The sequence below is a fragment of the Urocitellus parryii genome, chromosome 8 (assembly GCF_045843805.1).
Source record: "Urocitellus parryii isolate mUroPar1 chromosome 8, mUroPar1.hap1, whole genome shotgun sequence".
NCBI classification, from domain to species: Eukaryota; Metazoa; Chordata; class Mammalia; order Rodentia; family Sciuridae; genus Urocitellus; species Urocitellus parryii.
Window position 1 is genome coordinate 104,836,395 of NC_135538.1, and position 23,876 is coordinate 104,860,270.

The 23,876-nt window shown below is 38.9% G+C and overlaps 1 protein-coding gene and 1 non-coding gene across 2 annotated transcripts in view; both read left to right on the forward strand.

The window, feature by feature from the left end:
- Window positions 1-23,596, forward strand: part of Pla2g7 (phospholipase A2 group VII) — a 36,158-nt gene extending 12,562 nt beyond the window's left edge. Inside the window, exons 2-12 of the mRNA XM_026394466.2 lie at window positions 5,858-5,999; window positions 10,809-10,930; window positions 11,365-11,509; window positions 13,035-13,128; window positions 15,157-15,225; window positions 15,809-15,932; window positions 16,820-16,933; window positions 18,060-18,151; window positions 19,322-19,492; window positions 22,327-22,475; window positions 22,907-23,596. Of these exons, the coding sequence (XP_026250251.2) occupies window positions 5,891-5,999; window positions 10,809-10,930; window positions 11,365-11,509; window positions 13,035-13,128; window positions 15,157-15,225; window positions 15,809-15,932; window positions 16,820-16,933; window positions 18,060-18,151; window positions 19,322-19,492; window positions 22,327-22,475; window positions 22,907-23,049 (1,332 nt within the window). The 5' untranslated portion in view covers window positions 5,858-5,890 and the 3' untranslated portion in view covers window positions 23,050-23,596. The remainder of the gene's footprint in view (window positions 1-5,857; window positions 6,000-10,808; window positions 10,931-11,364; window positions 11,510-13,034; window positions 13,129-15,156; window positions 15,226-15,808; window positions 15,933-16,819; window positions 16,934-18,059; window positions 18,152-19,321; window positions 19,493-22,326; window positions 22,476-22,906) is intronic.
- Window positions 316-422, forward strand: LOC113186901 (U6 spliceosomal RNA). Its single transcript, XR_003301347.2, has one exon. It is a non-coding gene; the product is annotated as a U6 spliceosomal RNA (small nuclear RNA).
- Window positions 23,597-23,876: the final 280 nt, after the last annotated feature.

The following is a 23,876-nucleotide window of genomic DNA, read 5'->3' on the forward strand; positions in this document are numbered from 1 at the left end:
GTGATAGCTTCTTATGTCTCATATCTAGCCTTTTTAATTCCTTAACTAAACCAGTAATCAAGTTTTGGATTCCCAAGGTCTGAATTGAAAGCAAATTTCTTCTCTGCTTTCCTTGGGCGTTCCTGTCCAATGTTAAAGCAAAACAAAACCCAAATCAACAAGTTGAGACATTGGAAAACCAATCTCAAGTCTCTCCTCAGATGCCTGTGATATGTTAATCAGGAGCCATTTGTTGATATTTCCAGGAACAGGCTTCATCAGGTCCTCTTCCTGATCTAAAGGGTTCTTTCTCAGCTTTTGAAAAATATAAAACTGGTGCTCACTTGGGCAGCACATACACGAAAATTGGAACCATACAGAGAAGATCAGCATGGCCTCTGGGCAAGGATGACATACAAATTCTAGAAGCGTTCCATATTTTTTAAAAAAAATAAAAAAAGAAATATAAATCAGCAGACAAAAAAAAAAAAAGGGAATATCAAAAACTTCTTTTACCTCTTTAGCCCTTTGTCACACATCAGTTGCTCAGTTTCAAAAGGTCTCAGTAGTTGAGTGGCAGAAGAACTACTTGTCCAGAACTACCTGTCTCACTTGGAGGACTCCTAGAAAGGACTGGCTGGTGTTGCCTCAAACCAGGGAACAGTATATTTCTAGCAGAATGATTTTCTCATTTTTGTTTTTGATTGAAATGCAAGAAGAGTTACCACTCTAAGAATAGAACTGTTTGTTCTAAAGTTCTTTTCACCCTTAGGTGTTATCCATTCCCACTCTCTTCAAACATGGAAGTGACATCACAAACCATATTCTGAAGAATATGGTTCCTGATGTGCAGACAGTGTGTTTATGGTGGTACTGGAGGATGGAGGGCGCCCTGCCCCCCTCCTGTCTGAAATGTGGCCGTCAGTGGTGCTGGGGAGCCAGAGTACACCACTGCCTGTGGGAACTGATTTAGAGGACATTGAAAGTCCTCTTTCCTCCAGACCATGGAAGAGCTGACAGGCTATCTGGTGGAGCAATTCTATGAAGGGAGCATTGCAGTACTCGGTACCATGTGCCCTAATGGAAGCAGGTACAGACTGCTTCCAGACAAAAAGGAGGCAGGCTGCTGTCTGCTGGTGGCCTCTGCTCACCAAGGTGGGCAGTGTCTTCTTTGGTGTTCTTGAGGGGCCAGGTCCAGAGAAAAACTCCCTTTCCGACTTCAGGGAAACTTCAGTAAGGGTTTTTCCACTGCTAGAACACAGCTGCCTCACCATCAGCCAGGGCCAGTCTTGGCACTAGGATGAGTCAGAGGTGGCAAGGAAGGGCAAGGAATTTTATAGTAGTAGGAAGGTGAACAGAAGAGGGATTTCATTTGGGTTCTTCTATCACTCAGCACATTGGAGCAAAAGAAGACCCTCTGTATAGTCCTGTCCATGCCAAAAAAAAAAAAAAAAAAAAAAAAAAAACCTCACTGGGTGATCTCAGACAGGTTTCATGGACTTTCTGTGTTCCATTTGAACTCATGCTTCCAGATACAAAATGCTTCTCTTCCTTTATTTTTACTTTACTATGTACATAATCTTTCTAGCATTCATTATTGTTGAAAAGACTCACTCCTGGGGATTTTTTTCAGCAAAAATTGGATTGACTTTCAAAACCTTTTCATTCCAAACATAGTGACTAGCACACAGACATTCTTAAAATTGAGTGAAAGAATTTATGAACAAATAAATATAGGAAATATAAGTGAGCCAGGCAATCATTACATTATTTAGAAAATTATTACTTTAAGGATCAGATCAGATATCATGACAATAGGACAGTGATAAAACTAAATAAATGGTCCTATTGTCCCAGTGCAGCCATTTTTAAACATGGGTTTGGCTGTTTCAGATGTTATATCAGCCTTCAGAGGATATTTGAATATCTGATATCAGGGTATCCAAGAGCCTTTGTAAGAAGCTGAGTGAGGTCAGGCTGTAACCCTGTGTGCCATCTCACCTGGCCTTATTTCTGCACTGCTCTACTCTGAGGACCCAGGGTGAGGGTCCCTGCACTGGTCTGGTAGGAAATATGGAGACAACAGAGATTCCAGTTCTGCTTGGGGGGCTTGGGGAATCCCATCCAGTAGTTGGCTCTGGGGTTACTGATGGGAAAGATGTAATGAACATCAAGGAGCTGAGGGCAAGCTGGCCTTTGATTAGAGTAAATTGCTAAAAACCAATAGTAATTTCCTTTTTTAATGTTTTACTTTGTCTTTCTCTTTGTTCTTCTTTATCCTCATTGATCTTCCAGATGAGTTCAATGGCCTTCCTCTTATTTAGTCACAGGCCAAAAGCATCAGGGACAGAATTTTATAAAGCCCTCTACTCATGTTCCTATAAATGCTTCCTATGGGTGATGTGATCTGATGAAAAGCTTAGTCATGACAGTGTAATGGAGGGTTAGTCATGGGAGCTGGTAAGCAAATAGCCTGGCTTCAGGTTAACAAATAGCCTGATGCTTATTTGGAAAACCCAATAGCTTTTCTTCTAGATTCATACTCAGTCCTCTGCAGTTTCCCAGAGTCTCAGCATGCTGCTCCCTGAATATAACACCAGGTGGAAACAAGGAGACAGATTCTCATCTCTTTAGAGAACAATATCCAACTCTTCAATTCATCCTCCTGGTACAGGAAGCAGTTTCTAAACACCACAGCATCATTTAAATGGTTGTTTTGTGTATTCATTTTAGGAGATTACAGTTTTAGAGAAAACAAAAAACACATACAACTCAAATTGGTATGTTTTAGTTTAAAAAACAGGGACTGAGATATTCTGGGTACAAGCCTGGCCTCCAGCTCTCCCAGATGTGTTTTGGACAAGTCAACTAAATTCTCCTTGCCCTGACTTCCTCACTTTTAGAATAGGGGAAAGTAAACATCTTTCCTTGATTGTTGTGATGATAATTAAATAGAATTCCAGGAACTGGTATTCTGTTTTTTTGTGCCAGGAACTGTACAAAATGCTGGACACACAATCTTGCTAATATCATTATTCATTTGGCGAATGAACTTCTTTGAATAACTTCTCATGTTATTTCAAAATTGCACAACAAATTAAAAATTAAAAGCTATCTATTATATTCTATCAAAGGGAAAGTTGGATAATTTCTCCAGTGATCTATCCAGGATTATTTTATTTCCTATGAAAATAGTTGATCTCACTGTAGCCCCATCTCTTCTGAAATCTTTCTTTCTGAATTCTTGTTGTTCTCTGAATTTGTACCATTTCATTTAAAAATTTTGAAATGACTCTGTAAGCTGGGCACGGTGGCTCATGACTGTAATACTGGTGGCATGGGAGACTGAGGCAGGAGGATCCTGGATTCAAAGCCAGCTTCAACAAAAGCAAGTCGCTAAGCAGATCAGTGACACCCCACCCCACCCTGTTGAGAGCCTCAGCCCACTCCTGAGGAGATGTTTTGTTTGGCGTGTGTGGTTCTAAAAATAAAGTTCGTTTCTTTTAACAAGTGGCTCCTGAATTGTGCCCAGGCAGACTTCAGCACCACCCCCCCCCCCGTCTCTAAATAAAATACAAAATAGAGCTGGGGATGTGGTTCAGTGGTTGAGTGTCCTTGAGTTCAATCTCTAGTACCCCCACAGTGCCTCTGTAATTTGATGCCTTTCTGTTTTATATCTGCTAGTCTTATTTCTGAAATCCAATTATTAGCTCTTTTAGGGCAAGCATTGTGTTAAATTCTTTAGTATTTACCACAATTGTTGCCATAGAGGGTGTATATAGTATTTGTTTAATAAATACCCTTTGATTCAATGTCTGAGGTCTGGTATTAGGATAGGCCATGCTGTGCAATAACCATGTTCATGTAATAGCAACCTGGAAATTTCAGTGACTGAACACACAAAAAAAACCCGTTTATTTCCTGCCCCTGAAATATTCCTTTGCAGTGGCAGAGACTCTTCTTTATCCAGTGATTAGGAATCTAGGTTTCCTCCACCTCAAGACCCCCATCTATCAGCATCTGGTCTCTGAGTTGGCAAAGGAACAGATGAAGAAAACACACTGGCTTTCAGGTGACTCAAAACCCTTCTGTTCATATTTCCATTACTTGAAATTAGTTGCATTCTGAGACTGTTGCCCCAGTTCAATCACAGGGGAGGCCAGGATGTGTAGGGAAACACAGAGATATTTGAGAGCACAAATTGTCATGCCACATATCTGTGTGGTATCTTTTACAAAAACAACTCTGTCAACTAGTTAGCATCTCAATACAGCGGGACCTATAAGTCACATAGACCATGAAACTTAGCTCAGTTAGTATTAGTAACCACATTTCAGAAACTACTAGAATTCAAGGTTTATTCATGCAGCAAACATTTATTGAGTGCCTACTGGGTCCCAGGCACTATTCTAAGTCTTGTTAAAACAGCAAGGGGAAAAAAAAAATTCCTATATTCATAGAACTTAATTTCTAGTGGAAAAATAATAAATACTTAACAAATAATGTTGAGAGCATGATAGTTTGTGATAAATATTGGAGAAAATGAAGTAGGGAGGGATAATTAATGGGGGGATGAAGTTTGGATCGCAATTTTAAATAGGGCAGGAAAAGGTGCTCTGTGTAAAACTGGAGCAAAATCCTGGAAGTGAGAGGATGTCATTTGCATGTCAAGGGGAAGAGCCTTCCTATGAGAAGGAACACATGCCAAGACCCTGAGGTGGAGATGTGGAGCTCAGAATGCCTGGCATGTTTGGTGAGTGACAAGGAAGCCACTATGGTTGCAGTGAGTGTGCAAGAGCGAATAGAGGCAGGACTGCCCAGTCTGTTGATTAGGGACTAAGGAGAGCCTTATATGATACTTTGCTCGGTGACATATGGAGTCATTTGGGAGTTTTGAGCAAAGGAGTAACATGACCATTCTGGCCACTATATTGAGGAAAGACCGTGAGCAAGGGTTAAGAAAGAAGACAAGTTAAAGATATTGCCAGAATTCATATTGAGAGATGGTAGTGACTTGGACCATTGCCATCATCCCCCAAAATTGGAGGGACAGATTTTAAAGGGAGAAGTAATGTACAAATGCAATATAGCTTTTTCTGATAGGATGTTAGCCTACAGTCTGATTGTGATGTGATTTATTATTACCCCCTAGTCCAGAAGTCCATTGTTTCATTCAATGATTTAAGAAGCATTCCTGAAACATCAATTGATGCCCGGACTTCTGTTGAGTCCTGGAGACACAAATAAGAACTCATCTGTGTTTTTCAGAAGCTTGCAGTGTAGTAGGTGTATAAAATCCATGAAAAAACTAATGCATCATTAGCACCAAAATTAACCCCAGCAGCAGTAGTATAATTATGATGGGAACATTAGTAAAAACTGTTAACTGTATACTATATGCTGGATGTGCCTGTGGATATTAAGAAGATGATATATGGCTGTTATAATTACTATATTTTGATGTTCTTCTTTATAACCAAACTAGAGTGTTATAAAATTAGAGAACTTGTGGGCTGGGTTTGTGGCTCAGTAGTAGCATGCTTGCCTAGCACACCTGAGGCACTGGATTCGATTCTTAGCACCACATACAAATAAATAAAAATAAAGGTCCATCAACAACTAAAAAATATTTTTTAAAAATAAAGAATTCATGACCAAAAACCTAATGTAATGATCTAACACTATTATTTTTGTGCTCTATCACCCAACAGGATCAAGAATTTTGCCATCCTAGAACCTACCTAAGACCCAGCTCAGAAAATGCATGTTCCATTTTTTTTTTTCCAAATCTTGCTAATAGCCCAGCTTCCCTGACTTGTCAGCTTCTTTAAGTCCTCTTCATTGCATGTTCTTTTTTCTTTTAATTTTCTGTTTGAAGAGGTTAAGCTGAAACAGCTGCTCAGCTCCCAAGATGGCACCACCCAAATTGCATGTGCTTTTCTGCCTCTGCAGCTGCCTCATACTGGTTCATCCTTTTGACTGGCAACAACTAAATCCCACTGGGTTTATTAAATCAGCAGGTAAGAGGTCTATTTGTTGAAGGGCCTGAACAACTGACCTGTTTCCAAACACCCAGGTGACTCAGAGATGTAGCACATTTGGACTTCTAGGCAAGTTTTATCAGGAAATACTTGTGGGGACCCTCAATTCTCCCAGGAGAAGGTCTCACATTTTCCTCTTTATGACTGAAACTGAGGGAGTGCCTGTGTGCTGCAAGATCCTGACTGGAGAATGGAACCAGGATGAGACATTTCACTGGAACCTCAGGTTGCAGTGATGGTAGAGAACTCCCTCAGAGCTGCCCCTTCTCTCCCTTGCTCCCTTTACCATCCAGACAGGGTAACACAACTGCCTTGGAGTTCCCTCCAAAGCAGTCTCAAAATCTGCTTCCATGAAGGTGGGAAGAGGCAGAAATAGGTGTCTTGGTCAACAGATATAATCCTGGTCCGTAGTGAAGGGTGGGGAGAGAAGATGACATTTTAGGGTCTTGGGATCCATAGGATATTGATCGTTTCTACCAAAGAGTAGGGAGAAGTGGAGGACAAGTAGGCATCAAGACAGGCCAGAGGAGAATGGATGTGGTGACTTGCTTTCTCACTTGTGGTAAGAAGGGAAGGAGAGGTCAGGAAGGTTTGGACAAGTCCAGAAAGAGTGGCTCAAGTGGGATAGCCATCTCTAGACAGGTTCATCTCACGTCATCAAGAAGGCCCTAGCAAAGAGATGGCTTATGGAACTTTCTGAATTGCTGCTCATTTCAAAGGGTTGTAATGCATGAACTTCTCTCTCTGGTCTCCTGTGGAGAACAGTCGGCAGATTGTGAGTGTTGTTACACTATCTGCACACCTGAATGGATGTGGTCACCCCAGATCTAGTTATACAGGCTTGATGGGTGACTCCTTACCAGAACATTTACAAAAAAGATTTCGTAACTCTCTGTCATCAAGATAAATTTTTGCCCTACTTCATAATTGGAGAGATAAATGCCTTGTAGGAGAGGGACTGTATCTTATATCTATGTTTGCATAGGAAATTGAATAATCTCTCAAAGGGCCATTCATCCCTCAACACTTATTAGCAAATTAAGTATCAGGATGCACTGGTGACTAAGACAAAGAGCTTATAGTCAAGACGTCTGAAATCCAGTTGAAATTCCGTGGACTGAAAATAGGTAACATTTTACATCATGGGCAAATTATTATCTAGGGGACATTTACATCATGCACTCTTTATTGACACAGGGTGAGGAATTCAAGACATTCTCCCCACCCCCAACTCCCTTATGTTTAAAAGTCATTGAATAACTGTCACTGGACTGGTAGAAATTTGGGTACAGTAACATTACTTCATTTATCTTTGTAGTCATAGCATTGAGCCCTGTGCCCTTCTCATCCTAAATACTCAAAAATGAATGAATAAATATTTTTAAAATATTATAGCTTATAAAGCAAAAATTTAAATAATAGATGATTCTTTATAACTTTTATTAAATGAATACACAGACAATATAAATATGCAGGTAAAAGGTTTATAAATAATTATGAGATATGTGATTTGCTAATAGAGGTCATAAAGCCATAGAAGAGAAGAACACCACCAAAATCATGTAATCAGATTAAGAGTGCCCTATAGGTTCCAATGTTAAAATAAAGTTGAACAAAATTATGAAGAGATCTTTATAAATTCTGAACCACAAACTACATTATCTAAAAGTGACATCCCATATGACAAATCTTCCTCCCTTCCTTTGTGCTGACTCCTGCTGGTGGCTTGACCTTTGAACTGCAGGCCACTGAGCCTTTTCTGTAGCCACCCTGGTAAGCTACAGGACCCTGGAAACCTGTACCAAAACCTGGGTTAGCTGGACATGTCCTGTGACTCTCTCAGGAGTCAGGTGTCTTGCAATCGGCAGACCTATAGCCTCACCTTGACCTGTGGCTCCTGAATATTGGGTGAGGAGGTTTTGAGGCAGATCATGTTTTGAACAACCAGGGCCACCTAGGTTATTGGAAGGTCGCCAGGGCCTCGGGGAATTGAGATCCCACAAGGGAGGAGATTCACTATGTGGGTTGGAGCCCTCAAAGGCTCTAGAATGACTTCCAGAGGTAGTGTCTCCAAGGCAGCCATGGTTCTCTGAGGCTCCTCACTGAACTGTGAGAGCTGGAACCCCTCTTCCCAACCCAGTATAGCTGTGCCATGACTGCCTGTGGGTCGGGACACAGCAGTTCACAGGCTGCTTATCACAGAAGGACAGGCAGGTGTGCCTTCCCCACTGTAATCTGAACATGATGTCTCCCTACTGAACCATGAAACTTGGCTCAGTAGAAAGTTCTGAATGGGAGAGGAAGAGCCTATTGATAGACAAACCCTGTAGTGTTCACCTAGAGGGAAAGTTAAAAAAAAAAAACCAACAACAACAACCCTAGAAATACCTTGAGTTTTTAATTTGCCCAATGGGAATGTGAGGTGCTCCAGTTTAAATCTTCTAAACTCCTCTAAGGATTTCACCATGAATTTGGCTTAATTCATATCTGGGAAGTGGACAATTAATAGCAGTTGAGTGCCTGTTACAGGTCAAGTTCTCTGCTATGTACTTGACCTATACTGCCGCTGCACTTGTCCTCCAGGCTGGATAAGTGCTTTCATCCCCATTTTATTAATAAAGATCAAAAGGGAATAAGTTGCCTAGGCCAGAGAAGAATAGCTTGTAGGAAATACACCTGGAATTTGAAATAGGGTCACCTGGATCTCATACCCAGAGTTTGTTCACCCAGTGTCTTCCTTGGAACTACCTCCTGTCATTGACCATACATTGCTGACCTGTGAGTCTAGCCATGTGACCTGGTACCTTAGCACAGAGTTTCTTAAACTTTAATGAGACTTTTCTGTTTCAGTAGAGTTAGGTAAAGTCTGGGAACGTGCATTTCCAAGCTCCAGGAAGTGCCAATGATGCCCGTCTGTGGATCAGCTTTGAGTAGGGAGTCCTTATGTATTTCAATAGGTGGCCTTCATCACTGGCAGGTGCTTTACACATGAGTCACCAGTGTGCAGGATGTTAATAGGTTTGTTCCTATGACTAAAAGCCTTCCTGAGCAATGATACTGATGCAGGTGTAATACCTAACATACTGGCAGAGGCAGAGTGTGATGGAAAACACAAGAGAATCTGCCCAGCAGAGGATTCAACTCTCACAGTCCCAAAAGGAGAAGGAGTGAGAAGGCCAAGTGTATCCAGCAGAGGGAGAGTTTGGTATACTGATATTTGGACCCAACATCTTGAAACATGGATTTGACCGCAGTTCAGAAAGGAGAACAGATGAAGCTTCAGGTGTATAGAAGGGTTTGGGCACCAGAGAGAGAAAAGGAATTTCAGGAGTGGGTGGGTCAAAGAGTATATTTGACGGTTTTGAAAGAAGAGCAAGAGACCAGTTTAATTCATCTCATTTTGACGAATATTTATTGAGTGCTCACTATGTGCCAGAAAGGGCATTAAGGTCAAAGGTTTTTACAAAGATGTGGAGATCGCTGTCTTCCTGTGGGAGACAGTGTGCAGATACATAACTTCAATACAGTGTGAAAAGAAGAATTGTATGTATATATTCACATTATGTTACTCTATGTATACATACAAACATATATATATATATATATATATATATATATATATATATATATTAGAATCAGTGATACTGAGAATGAAAAATATTAAGTCTGTTGGTTGGGGGGATCAAGGAAGGAATGACTTCTGAAGGTACCAAGGGGATTTCAAGCACAGGCCATAGTAGCATTTGTGAAGTTACAGAGACACCAATAGCTCAGTGTGCTAAGACACAAGGAAGGGGATTACTTCAGGGGAAGAGGTAGTGGGTTTGAACATAGAGGATTTTTCTTACAGGAACTTGGGATTTAACTTGTGTGCCTGTGAACTCAACATATTTCAATCCCAGTAAACTAGAAAGAGGGTCACATTTGTGCTTAAAGTCACAGTGCATTTGCTTAGCAGGGCATGTGCCCATTTAAGTATCTCCTACAAACTGCTTTCCAAAAGGACCCCAGACATTGTCCCTTTAAGAAAACACCACATGACGACAGGGAGCCACTACAGATTTTAAGAATTGCCTGGTGAGATTAGTGCCTTGAATCATTCTAGGAGCTGGGTAAGGGATGTCTTCAAAGGGGTCAAGGTCCAAGTTGCATAGGACAGTTCAGAGAGATGGCAACTGCTTGATCAAGAGATAGGGAATTAGTGAGACAGGTGACAAGGTCAGGGATACATTGGGGAGATGATTCTAAGTTAAAACCAAATGTTAGAATTGAGTCTTGAGATGGATATGGGGGTTGGTAAGAAAGAGCTAGAAGAGTAGGATGTTTCCAGGTTTCTCTCCCTATCTATGCATGTGAGAGGGAATTCTGTTGTGTGGTCTGTGTGGTTTGGTAGATGGCTATTTAGTTCACCTTGGACTATGGCATTAGGCAGAGATGCCCAGTGAGAAGTTATAAGCGCAAATCTGAATGTAAGATAAAGTTCATGATTAGCAAAATCAGATTTGTGAAGTCATCTTTAATATACTCTAGACAGAAGCAGGGTGCCAGCAAGCTGTATTAGGAAGTGATAGTCCCAAGCATCTTGGGGGAAGACCATGTCTACCTCCATGATTTTATTCTTCAAAACCCCTACATGGTGCTCTGCATACAACAGGTTCTCAATTAGTTTAAGAAATGAGAGAGACCAGAAACAATGGGAAGGAACTCAATTCCCTTGGAGTTCCTTGCATAATAAGACCTGAGGTGTGTAATGGATGATAAATGAGGTAACATGGGCCTGTTTTTCAGGATGGACTGATCAAATACAAATGCTGATGGCTGCTGTAAGCTTTGAACATACTAAAATCCCCAGAGGAAGTGGATCTTACTCTGTTGGTTGCACAGACTTGATGTTTGATTATACCAATAAGGTAATGCTTGGATTAATACCAATTATCCTTTTATTCTAACATTAACTACTGTCAAGATCCACTAGCAGGTGTTAAAACTTGGCATTGCCCTCATCTGAGAATGACTAATATTGCCACTTATATTGCTTCATCTGAAGCCTTTGCTAATTAAGTCATTCCCTAGCTCTTTGATGACATCTGATTAATTGCCTATGAATTCTCCCCACACTCAATAGCTGAAGCAAGTCTGCTCATTTTCTTTTCCCAGCATATTGTTATTTTTCTTCTCCGTACTAATTTTGTTCAATCACCACTGTATTTTTAAAAGTTGTCCAGACCTCATTATGAACAACAAAGGCATCTGGGTCTCCATTAATAAAATATGCAAAATAGTTGTTGGAATAGTTTTGAGAAGCAACTTGACTAAAAAATGTATTAATTTCTCTCCTTAACAGAGCACCTTCTTGCGTTTGTATTACCCATCTCAAGATTATGATCAATATGAGACCCTTTGGATCCCAAACCAAGAATATTTTTTGGGTCTTAGTAAATTTATTGGAACACATGGGCATATGAGCAAAATTTTAAAGTTTTTATATGGTAAGATTTCCATTGCTCCTACTCTGTTGGCTCTAGCATATGAGAGACCCTTAGAAACAATAAGAATTTCAGATAGTTCAGACCAAAGTAAATTTTCTCCAATCTAAACATCTCCTAAGGTGACAAGGACAGTATTTCTGAGGAGCCTAAGAGAATCTAGGGTTCTCATTTGTCCATTCTGAATTTGATGGGCGTAGGTGAGAGAGTCAGACTGACCTACCATCTTTCTATGGCTGGTCCTTGGTTTTTCCTCTTAGAGGCCCACTGGGAAGGCAAGAATATAATGAGAGTAGCAGGTTGGCTTAGGACCACTGCCCCATTTGCTCTTTCAGGCTGAATGAGAAAGAAAGTAGAAGCCACTGTAACTATCCAGATCAAAACAAAACAAACAAACAAACAAAAAAACTAATTTCTTACTTTTCACAAATGAAGAGACTTTGCTCTCTTCCCATTACCTACCTATAAGGAACCAGCCTCTCACTAATAATCGATGTTCATTCATTATTTAATGTGTCTAGATTGTGCTAACACAGACTTTCCTCATCTATCTGCCCAGATACCGCCATTGGGTCAATGTTAACTATGTCTTCAAATTTCTCCCTCAAAACCACCTACAAGTTCTAGAATTCACTTTAAACTTAGAATTTTTTTAAAAACCAATCTAATGTAGGAATGATGAGAATATCATATTATACATCTTTATTGTGAATAATTTATAAATCACTTCCATAGCGATCATCACATTCAGTTTTCCTGACCACAACTTCATTTTATAGATGAGAAAAAAAATGAAACAAAAAATATGGTCACAAAAAAAAAATATGGTCACAATTATTATTGCCTGACAGTTGTGAAGGAATGGAGGAAAATATTTTCCATGTTTTTGAGCCCCTTACTATATGAGTGGATAGGTGCTCAATTTTATTAATTAAAGAAAACTCTCTCAAAACCTTTATGAGGTAGTTATCATTTCCTCCACTTCACAGGAGAGGAGTCTGAAGCTCAGAAAGTCAGTAAACTTGCCAGAGGCCAATAGCTGGTGGATGGCAGAGGTGTATCCAAAGCCACCTTTAAGTATGAAGTCTGTGGTCTCACCATCCTTCACTGGATCATGACAAATTAAAATGATAGGAGTCTGATTCTTAGATTCTGGTTTTCAGTGTAACGCTCCTGAGTTTACTGCATGGTTTGGTTTTAGAACATTCCCTTTGACATTGCCTCAAACATCAAAATAGTAATAAGTAGCAGCCCCCCTGAATACACCTGTGTAGGAAAATCTCTAACCTTAAGTTCAGAGTTGGCAGCGAGAACCGATAGCTAATGATAGTACCATGTGAGAAAAGAGCATACGATGCAGGTATTTGGTTGGTGAGTAACCAGTAGCTGACTTTTTAATAAGTTCACTATTAAGCCATAAAAACATAAATTCCATGCTTCCAGATTTTATGCTAAGGAGATGTAAGTTAAGTTCACTAGCAACATTCAAGTCAGAGAAAATACTAACTAATTTCCTATTGTTGTCTAGGTTCAATAATAATTCCTGCGAACTGGAATTCTCCTCTGAAGACTGGTGAAAAATACCCGCTTATTATCTTTTCTCATGGTCTTGGAGCATTTAGGTAATGTTTGAGAGATTGGACAGCTTTATCCTCTAGCTATCTATGACTGAATAGGTTTTATTTTCCCAAAAAAGGAACAGCAGATTTTAGAATGTCATACTGGCCCTTGTCCTGGGGTACTGGGCTTCCTCAAGAATTGGCTGTAGTGGGCTGATCGGTCCTAGCTCTATCTTGTCAAGTAGTACTTTACCTCCTTCCAGTTCATGGAAACTAGCCTTATAACAGAGAAGAGAGGATGCTTTTGCCATTAGACATTTTAATTATTTACACTCTTTTGAAATTATCCTGTGTTAGTTCATACCTTCCAAGAAACAAAGATTGGATTAGCTGCAAAAGATATTTGAAAGAAAGAAAAATACCTGTGCAGGTTTGAAGGAAAGATGGGGAAAGCCTTCAAATCATGGGACACCTGGAAAGGAGAATGAGGAAGGAAGAAGGATTAGATAACAGGAGTCTCTGATTGTAGTAGAGTTCTAAGAAAGTATGCACCAGGCCCACGGAAGGAGTGCTTGACCTCAAGTTGCTTGTCAAGATTCTCAGTCTCAAAGAAATGAGCCTATGTTAGTACCCAATCTGTGCAGATCACTGGGAGTATCTCACCACTTAGCTTGCTTTTGAACATGTTGATGGATCTAGAGGAGCAGGAGCTGAATGGGGTCTTTAAGACCACAGCATGACATCTGAGGGGCACATTTTAATGGCAACTATACCCTCTCAAACTTTCTTCTTCTGTCTTCTCAACTGCCTCTCCTTCTCCTACCTTGGAGGATTTTAAGACTTTCAGAGACTAAAAGGTGATTTTTGACTGAAATGAAGTTGGGTAGCATCTTCAATAAAGAATTATCTTTAACACTTTAACTGTAGTCTGGTTAGTTATTTGATTTCTACTGGTGCCTGGCAAAGTGAAATCTTAGCGCCAAATCCAGCCTGCCACCATTTCTGTAATAAGCTTTGATTGGAAAGCGGCCATGCCCATTCAGTTTTCACACTGTGACTCTTTTGTGCAACAACAGCAGAGTTGCGTAGCTGTGACAAACACAGTATGGCCCTCAAAGCTAGAAATATTTGCTCTCTGGTCTTTAACAGAAAGTCTGCTTATCTCTGTAGAGGACCATTTCTCCTCCCACAAAGGGCCTCTGTCTTCAGCATTAGAAGATATTGTTCCCAGACACCACTTTTTACTTTCTATGGGCATTTCCTGTTGAACGCAGGATGTGAGAAAAAGATTGTGCAGAATGAAGACACAGAGGAGGGCATAAAGGCTATGGTTTTTAACCCCTCCACCCAGTCCAATCATTTCAGTAACAGCTAGCAAGTGTTAAGTATTTACCCTGCTTCAGATAGGGTTATAAGCACTGAAGACCTAACAATTCACTTGATCCTTACCTGTGAGGTACCAACGGTTATAGCATCACCTTCTTATTGATAAGGTGGAAAAAAGATAAGTGCCCTATCCAAGGTACCCAGCTACTAAATGGAAGAACCAGGATTTAAACTCAGTGGTCAGATTGAGGTTGCTTTCTCTTAACTGCCTTCCTATGTACATCATCTTGTCCAAACTGTACAGCTATCCTTGAGGTAGGGGTTTATTCTTAGCCCCAATTTTGCAGCAATTAACCAAAACATCAGATAGCTGGTTAGTGGCAAAGTCAAGATTTAAAAAAACCCCAGAATCTCAAAGGCAACATTTGTAATCACTGTGCCAGGGTTTCTCAAGCTCAATGTTATTGACATTTGAGGGCCAAATAATATATTGTTTTTAGAGAGTTGTTCTGTGTATCTTAAGATGTTTAGCTGTATCCCTCTGCTTACTGGATGCCCTTAGTGCCCTTCTCCCAGTTGTAATAATGATAATACCTCCGGCATTGTCAAATAGCCCCTAAGGGTTAAGGTTGCTCCCTTGGTGAACCAAAGCTCCTTGCTCTACCTCCAGGGCACTGGCCTCCTAGTTCTGTTTCTGGTTGTCTTAGAAGAACCAGACTGTCATCATGCCTCGTAGTTGCAATACTTCTCTCTTTTTGTTTTAAGGACAGTTTATTCTGCTATTGGCATTGACCTGGCATCTCATGGATTTATAGTAGCTGCTGTAGAACACAGGTAGGTATCGTGGTATGGCTGGGGTCTTTAGTCAAATACAGAGAAAGTTGATGCCCATAATTATGCTTTTATCATACAAGCTGAAAAAATTGTTGATGATATTTTCAACTATGATTACATGATGAGGTTGGGGGAAAGGGGGTTGAGTTAGATTGTCAAGGCTTAAAAAAACAAATTTTGAAGTGTTATTGTGTGCCCTATACTGTGCTAAGTGTTTTTCATACACCAATTATTTAGACTTCATAACAATCCTACAGGATGGTTATCATTTTTCAACTTAAGGAAGATGGAAATGAAGGTGAGAAAAGATAATTTGTCCAAAGTCAGACACTGGGACTTGATTCCATTATATTTTCCTCCTAGTATTGTGAAGACTGAATAAGGTGTTTTTACATGTGACTTGACAAGGAGCGATAAGATCCATTTCCTAGAGCTTCCTTGGGGTCCTCTTTAATTAAAAAAATATATATAATAGAAGAGGAAAAACAAGTTAAAAAAATCAGAAGAAAGTTGAGTCAAGGATGGAGTTGAGGAACATGGATCAGATGAGGAAGGAATAAAATCAGTTATGTTTGCATTATAGAGATGGATCTGCGTCTGCAACTTACTATTTCGAGGACCAGTCTGCTGCAGAAACAAGGAACAGGTCTTGGCTCTACTTTAAAACCCTGGAACAAGGAGAGGAGGAGACTTTTCGAAAACAGCAGGTACTTTGCCATGAGAAGAGAGGTGTTCTGGTGGCCTAAAGCGTGTATGTAAAAAACAATGACATTTGTTAATTTAATTTTACACATGGCAAACTATGCTCCTGGCTCTCCTACTCCCCATTAACAAAAGATCTGTCAGAAGATATCCAAGTAGTAAGATTTCCTTAACAAAATGTCTGGTTCACAGTAAAAGTAAACACAAGTCTTTCTGGCAGAATTTTCTGGTATTGAAACTTCTAATTTTAGAATCTCAAAAGTGATAAGAAATAAACTAATAGATCCCCTACTCCTGCAGGCAATAGAAAAAAAAAAGACTTCAGAGAGGAAGTGTATAACAGTGCTAAGAGTACAGTCTTCATAATCCAACTTCCTACTTTTGAAAGTTGAACTCTACTAGCTTCATCACTTTGCTGTGGGCTGAACCAGGACAGGTTCATCTCTTTTGCTTCCGCATTTTATCTGTTACAAAACAGTGAGTTATAATAGCAGTGTCTATCTTACAGAGCTGTTGGGATAATTAAGTGAAATATAGCACATTTATTGTTTCTTTGTTGTTGGCATTTTACATATGGTATGGCATTGAAGTTCACCTACATTTGATTGATGTAGACATTGTTATACAATCAGCGGAAGCCCAGGGAGATTAAGTAAATCATCTGAAGTTACACAGCACCTAAGCACAGAGCCAGGATTTGAACTAAGCTATACTTCCCTGTGAAGTTGATAACAATGTCCCCATGTCAGCCTGCACTCTAATCATTAATCACTCAGATGTTTCCAGTTTATAACAAACCAACTATTTTCCCAAATGCAACCTCTGTACAAACTTTAAGATAAATGTTAAAATCTTTTACTTTATCATTTCTTTCTTCTATTAATCATATTAGGTGCAGCAGAGAGCAAAAGAATGTTCTGAGGCTCTCAACGTCATTCTTGACATTACTGACGGAACACCAGTGAAGGATGTGTTAAATTTAGGGTTTGATGTACAACAACTGAAGGTGAGCTTTAAAAAAGCCATGCCCCTACCTCGACCCATTGTTCTTTATTGTTGATGTTGTCTGATTTTCAGCTATATTGCAGGATAAAGAGTTATTAAAAACAAAAACAAAAAAAAAACATTTAAAAATACAGGCAAAGTAGTACAGCAATGAAGAGTGTATTAAGTTCAACTACAAATGAAATGACCAAGGGTCAGTTTTAATCCACAAAAATGGCATCTTTATGTAGATCAACTTGATACCTCCAGGGGAATTATTATAATTTCTTGGACAGCTCCTACATGTTCTTGAACTTAAACTTGAAAAGTTGATTAAAAGTTTTGGATACAATTTTGGGAGCGAGTGGAAGAATATCAGACAGAGTAGACAGCATAAGCAGAGACTCAAAAGTGTTCAGGGGTAGGGTAGGGTGGAGTGCAGGAAGCAGGGGAACTAGAAGGAGTTTAGTTTCAGGATAAGATGAGGATTTGTCCTCCAGGTCAATGAAGAGTTTGCGGTCTTTCAAGCAGCCTCTCTCTCTCCAATATCCAGGCCTTTGTACATGTTAACCTCTTGGCCTGACATACCCTTCCCCACAACTAACTCCTTCCTCATTGTTAATACTCTAGTCAGACATCATGCCCTCCAAGAAGGGTGTGTGGTCCCCAGAGCCTGTCCCTGTCTGGGTTAGCTGTCTATCAGATGAGCCCCTTGGCATATTGTATTGCATCAGGCATCTGTAGCACTTCTTTCCCTGATAGACTGTGAATTCATTGAAAATGAGTTTGCACTGCCTGGCACGTAGGAGGTACTCAGCAATGCTCAAGGAATGACTAAACCAATAAACATGGGCTGGGGAGAGGCAGAAATCAGCACTGATGTTAAAGTTTCAAGTGTGGGTGACTAGGAAGACCATGAAGTTACTTCTGAATTCTTACGAATTATTTATATACACATATATACACACATCTAAGACATATGGATATGTATATGTATGTGTATGTGTACATTCTATTTTATAGGAAATCAAGTACTTACTCATTGCCTGTGAAATGAGTAATGACTATATGATTGACAAGATCATGTAGTCTATTCTTCTAACACTATGTGAAATAGTTATACATGTTCATCATGCTTCTTCACATAGGGCTCCATCGATAGGAATAAAATAGCAGTAATTGGACATTCTTTTGGTGGAGCAACAGTTATTCAAACTCTTAGTGAAGACCAGAGATTCAGGTAAGAAAATAAGACAAAGCAAGAGATGAGTAAATTATTAGAAGAGTGGGAATAAGAACACATGTGAGATGTAATGTTTTTTGTTGAAGTCTTTGTGAAGAAGGGATGTGTCCAGGTTTACAAGTCAATCTCTTTGTCTCAATCAGGCACTCTATATAAATTTTCCTAGGTGGAAACCATTTATTTCTCCTGCTATTAAAAACTCCCACCCCTGTAAACTTTCCCCTATCATTCTTATTTATCTGCTCAAGAGCTTAATGTTTTCACTTGGAAATTTATCTTTGCACACATCTGTTCTCACATAATGATTGTGATAATAATATTGCCATCTTATAATATTTATAGACTTTTCTAATAAGCAGGATTTTTAAAAATTAGTTTTTCTCCCTCTATCTTTAAGGCATAGCTGGATGTAAAAGCACACAGTTATTTGTGTAGGAGTCAGGACCAGACCCCACCCAGTTTTCTAATTTGCAAAAATATTTTCTTTCTTGAACTGCTTCATTCCAGACTGGTGAGATCACATAGAACCAAACATATGGAAAGCAGGCAGGATCATTTGTGAAATTTAACCTGAAATTGCTTAAAATCTGTTTCAATGTCTTCTTTTATCCACTGAGCACATCAGAAGGGTTATTCAAAAGGTCAGGAAACATAGTATATACTTGTAAAAAGAAAAGTTAGTGACATTTTAAATGATATGCTTCCTACATCTTTCTGTAACTCCCAGACAATTCTTCAGGTGAAGCAATGAATTCATTTGTTTCTCTGGACCAGTTATATAATAAATACACTATGAAGTGCCCTGAAGCTCTGGGAACACAGATGAATTGGTTCATTTATTGTATTTTTGAGACACCTCACAGTTTTGAAGAAATTGCTACTTATTTTTAAATTTATTTTGAAAACAATGTAACAAAATTGAACAATAAAAGTCTTAAGGAAATGTCTTTTCATAGGTTGCAATTCCTAAACACCTCCTACAGAAAATGATTATGTAATACAGGTCTGCTACCTTATAAAACTAGTGATATCCCTTTTTCACACTGAAGTATAATAGCTGTTAAACCCAGCAAGATAACCCATAAATCATTTGGTGTGTTAGGAAGCCCTATATGTTGGCCAGTGTGTAACCAGCCTTTCTTCATCACTGTTAACAAATATCTGTAGGTGTGGCATTGCCCTTGATCCATGGATGTATCCAGTAAGTGATGATATGTATTCCAAAGTTCCTCAGCCCCTCTTCTTTATCAACTCAGAACGATTCCAGTCTCCTAATGACATCAAAAAAATGACAAAATTCTACCTACCTGATAAAGAAAGAAAAATGATTACAATCAAGTAAGTATTAGTAACATACTCCATCTAAAACAGAAATTGGGAACTTGGACAAATGTCAACAGATACTATTTTGTGACCATTATAGTACTGCTAAATCAGTTATTTTAAACTTTCAACAAGGAGCATGTTAGATGATCTCAGTTTCTAATTACATTTACTCTTTTTAAAATTAAAATACTTTCAGTAGTGTTAACATATATAGTGTAAGTACCAGTAATTTAAATTTGCATTAGGCTATGTACACCTTTTATCTAAAAACATTTTGGAGGTGGGATGTATGAACAAAGTATTCTATCCTTATTGCCAGGCTAGGAACTCCTAAAGAAGAAGTCAGATCTTCTACTGCTGACGTTTTGGGAAAGAATTGGATATTATTAATTCCTTGGAGCTTTAACAAGTTGCCCTTGAGGGTTAGCATTATGCTTCCATCATGAATATGAGAAAGAACTCCAATAGGATTTTGAACTCACAATAAGATATTACAAAGCAGAGATAGAACTCACCTTCTCCATTTGAAATCCAGTTTATTTAGGAAAAAGGGCAGGAAGGATTCATGTAGAGTAGTTCCTGCCCCCATCTGCAGTTTTCATCTCTACACTTTTGTTTTCCATAGTTTTAGTTACCCCTGGTAGGGAAATATTAATGAAAAAAATTACAGTAATCAGTAATTCATCCGTTTTAAGTGTGTGCCATGCTCAGTAGCATAATGAAATCTTGTACCATTGCTGCATGCTGCCTGGGACATGAACCATCCCTTTGTCCAGTGTCTCCACACTATATATGCTACTCACTTGTTAGTCAGTGCCATTTCAGCACTAAGAGTGTCACAGTATCATAGTGCATATGTTGAAATATGGTTCAATAAGATATTTTGAGAGAGATCACATTCATATAATTTTTATTATAGTATATTATTGTTTTTTTAAAGAGAGAGTGAGAGAGGAGAGAGAGAGAGAGAGAGAGAATTTTTAATATTTATTTTTTAGTTCTCGGCGGACACAACATCTTTGTTGGTATGTGGTGCTGAGAATCGAACCCGGGCCACACGCATGCCAGGCGAGCGCGCTACCGCTTGAGCCACATCCCCAGCCCATATAGTATATTATTAAAATTGTTCTATGTTATTTTTATTGCTAATATCTTTTTAAAATATTATGGGTTTTTTTCATACCTTATTTTTTTTTTATGTGGTGCTGAAGATCAAACCCAGTGCCTCACACACGCTAGGCAAGTACTCTACTGCAAGCTACAACCCCAGCCTTGTTATTGCTAATGTCTTACTGTACCTAATTTATAAACTTTATCATAGGCATGGATATATAGGAAAAAACATTATGTGTAGGTTCTGTACTACCTGTGATTTCGTGTACCTCCCTTGGACAGAGGGGAACTACTAGAGTATGGGCAATAGCCACTATGGAATCAGAAAATGGAGGATTCTTTTCCAACTGAAAAGTGTTCTTAGAAGGGATGGCACTCAAATTTGATCTTGTAGCATTGAAAGAGTTTAGATGGATTTAAGGAAGGGTCTGGGTATTTCAGGTAAAGGCTTCAAGTTAGTTTATTTGTATGTGCAATCTAGTTCTGAAACATAAGCTACAGATCACCTATCCCTCCCTCAAACTTATTTCCTTCTCGGTTCTCATGTTTTTCTTCCCTTTTTCTTAAAGAATAGCTTGCATTTAATATTTCATGCACTTCTATACACTCTTCGATGCTTGCAATCTAGTTTCCTAAGCCCCCACAACTGCATTGACAGTACTTCAGCTCACAGCACACACAGCCTCTGCAGTCCCAGTCTTTCTCACCCATCTGCCACGAGCTTCTCTTTCTAGTCTCCTGAATCATTCATCCCACTCCCTATTTTTCCTCCTCTCAGGCCATCTCTCCCTTCATCCAGGCTTCTGCTCTCAGCTCTCTCATGACCTTGTCTCTATTTATCTTCCTAATGTTTCTGACACTCAAGTTTCAGCTGGAATGTGGGGAAGAGGGAGAGGGAGACAGCTGCTGTGCTTTGAGCTTAGGTGGCTAAAAGAATGATGCTTTTGCTTCTTGGAACCGGTAAAGAGAGGAGAAAGAGTTGCAATGGGGGAGACTGGTCTGAGGTTGTGCTTTAGCCTTGGAATTTCCTGCGAAGTTGAAAGTCTAAGTAGAGACATCTGGCCACAAATTAGAAATGTACAGAATTTGCCTGCTTTTGTAGAAGAAACCTTTGGGATATAAGATGCTGCAAAATGAGAAAGGAACTGGTACGAAATAGAATCTGGAGGAATGCCTACACTTAGATGGAAGAAGAATCAAGTCAGAAATGAAGGTGAGATGTCAAGGAAATGAACAGAGGTGCAAGAGAGTCACCAAGTATCAAAAAAAGAGGGGAGCCTTCTATTAGATGTTAGACTGTTGATGAATATAGGCCAATACAGGTCAGATCTTTGTCATTGTGATCATTTAATAGATAAAAGGGTTAACTCTGGGGTGTTTTAGCAAGGAACATACACATAAGTATTAGGTGTGAGGGACAGACTCTGACTTCAAGGCCTTTCAATACCTAGCACATTCCATTTACTGAAATCGGAAGTATTAAACATCATTTCTTCTAAAATCAACACACCAGAATTCTTTTTTTTTTTTTTCTAGCTGGAGAGGACTGTACTTTAGGGTCCCTAAATGAATAGCTTGTGACCCAGGGATACATGTAAGGAGATCAGATTGCAAGTTTTCTTTCCTTGACTTTCAGTAAACAAGCTAATGGGGCCAGGATCTTTCTTGCACCCTAACTACAAAAGTAATTTTTATCAAATACATGTGGTGTAAATCTCTCATTTCTCTTTTAGGGGTTCGGTTCATCATAATTTTGCTGACTTCACTTTTGCAGCTGGTAAAGTAATTGGACACATATTCAAATTAAAAGGACATATAGATTCAGAGGTTGCTATTGATCTCACCGACAAAGCTTCATTAGCATTCTTACAAAAGTATTTAGGTAAGAAATGAATCTTATTTCCTAAACTGATGTTCTCCGATAACTCTGTGTTATTTAACAGTCTAGTTTTAACTATTTCTTTACAATTAAACAGAGCAGTAAATCAATTTGAAAGGAAAAATTTGAGAAAGCTTTGCTGCTTTGCATTCTATTTATCATAGAAAGCAAATCTACTTGTTAAGAGTTAGTTTCTCCATAAAGTCTGGGAGAGACTTGCCTCTTGGAGATACTGATGGAAAGAAGGGTGCCTCACTCCTACCTCTCAACTTCTTGCAGCTGATGAAGCCCTGGGGTAGCTGACATGGAACACCTTGCCACTAAGGTCACTGTGCAATTTGCATAATGTATAATTCTACAGTGCCACCTAGAGGTGCTAGACTGTTCAGTGCTCACAAATGTTTAATATGTTTATTAACATTTATATTTTGTAGGACTTGAAAAAGACTTTGATCAGTGGGACTCTCTGATGGAAGGAGCTGATAAGAATCTTATTCCAGGACCAACAATTCACACACTCACCCAACCTGACACTCCACAGGACTCTATGGGAATAGAGAAAGAGAATGTAGATTAAAAGAGCTTTTTTAAAAGTTTCATTTAAAAACTGAGAGAGCAAGAATCTTAATTGTATTTTCCCAAATAATTCATACCTTAAGTTTTAGTTTATACCGTAATAGTGATTGAGTTGAGGTTTGGATTAAAAACTTTTTCCTTTAAAGAAAGAATGCAATATACAAAAATCATAGCGGCCCAAATTATATTTTTATTTAGTGGATCTTTTTTGTATTAAAATTAAAATTGGCTTTTACATTATTTTAATTAATGGAAGTGTATTAAAAATAGGCACAATGCTAATGAAAACCTGTTGTGATGAGATTCCCTAAACTTACAGTAAAAACAGATGTTCTTGTCTTTTATTCTCTGTTAGCAGTAGTAGAATTCAGTTTTAGCAACCTGGTATTCTAGGATAAATTTGGCAGTGTTTAACTTTCAGTCATGATAAGAAAAATTAGATATGTTTGATAATAAAGTCATTGTTTTAATGCAGGACTGGTGATACTATACAATTTCAATATGGTAAGGAAATGGGGAGTGGACCAAGGTTGGGAGTGCTAGGGACAGGGCAGAGGCTTGTAAAACAAGTTGGCAATTTGTTTGCATTTTTAAATGTTCTCTCCCATGCATTCTATTTACTAAACAAAAGTGCTCTTGGTGTTACAGCTATGAAAGACAGGCCGGGGATTCCAGCTATAACAAATTAATATAGTTATTCACCTAAAAACTGAAGGATAACAGAGGCAGCATTCTGAGTTACATTTAACCACTTTGTTTTCCCAATAAATATTTAATGGACATTTTAAATTTTACATGTAGTAATAATATAAGTAGAATAACAGTTAA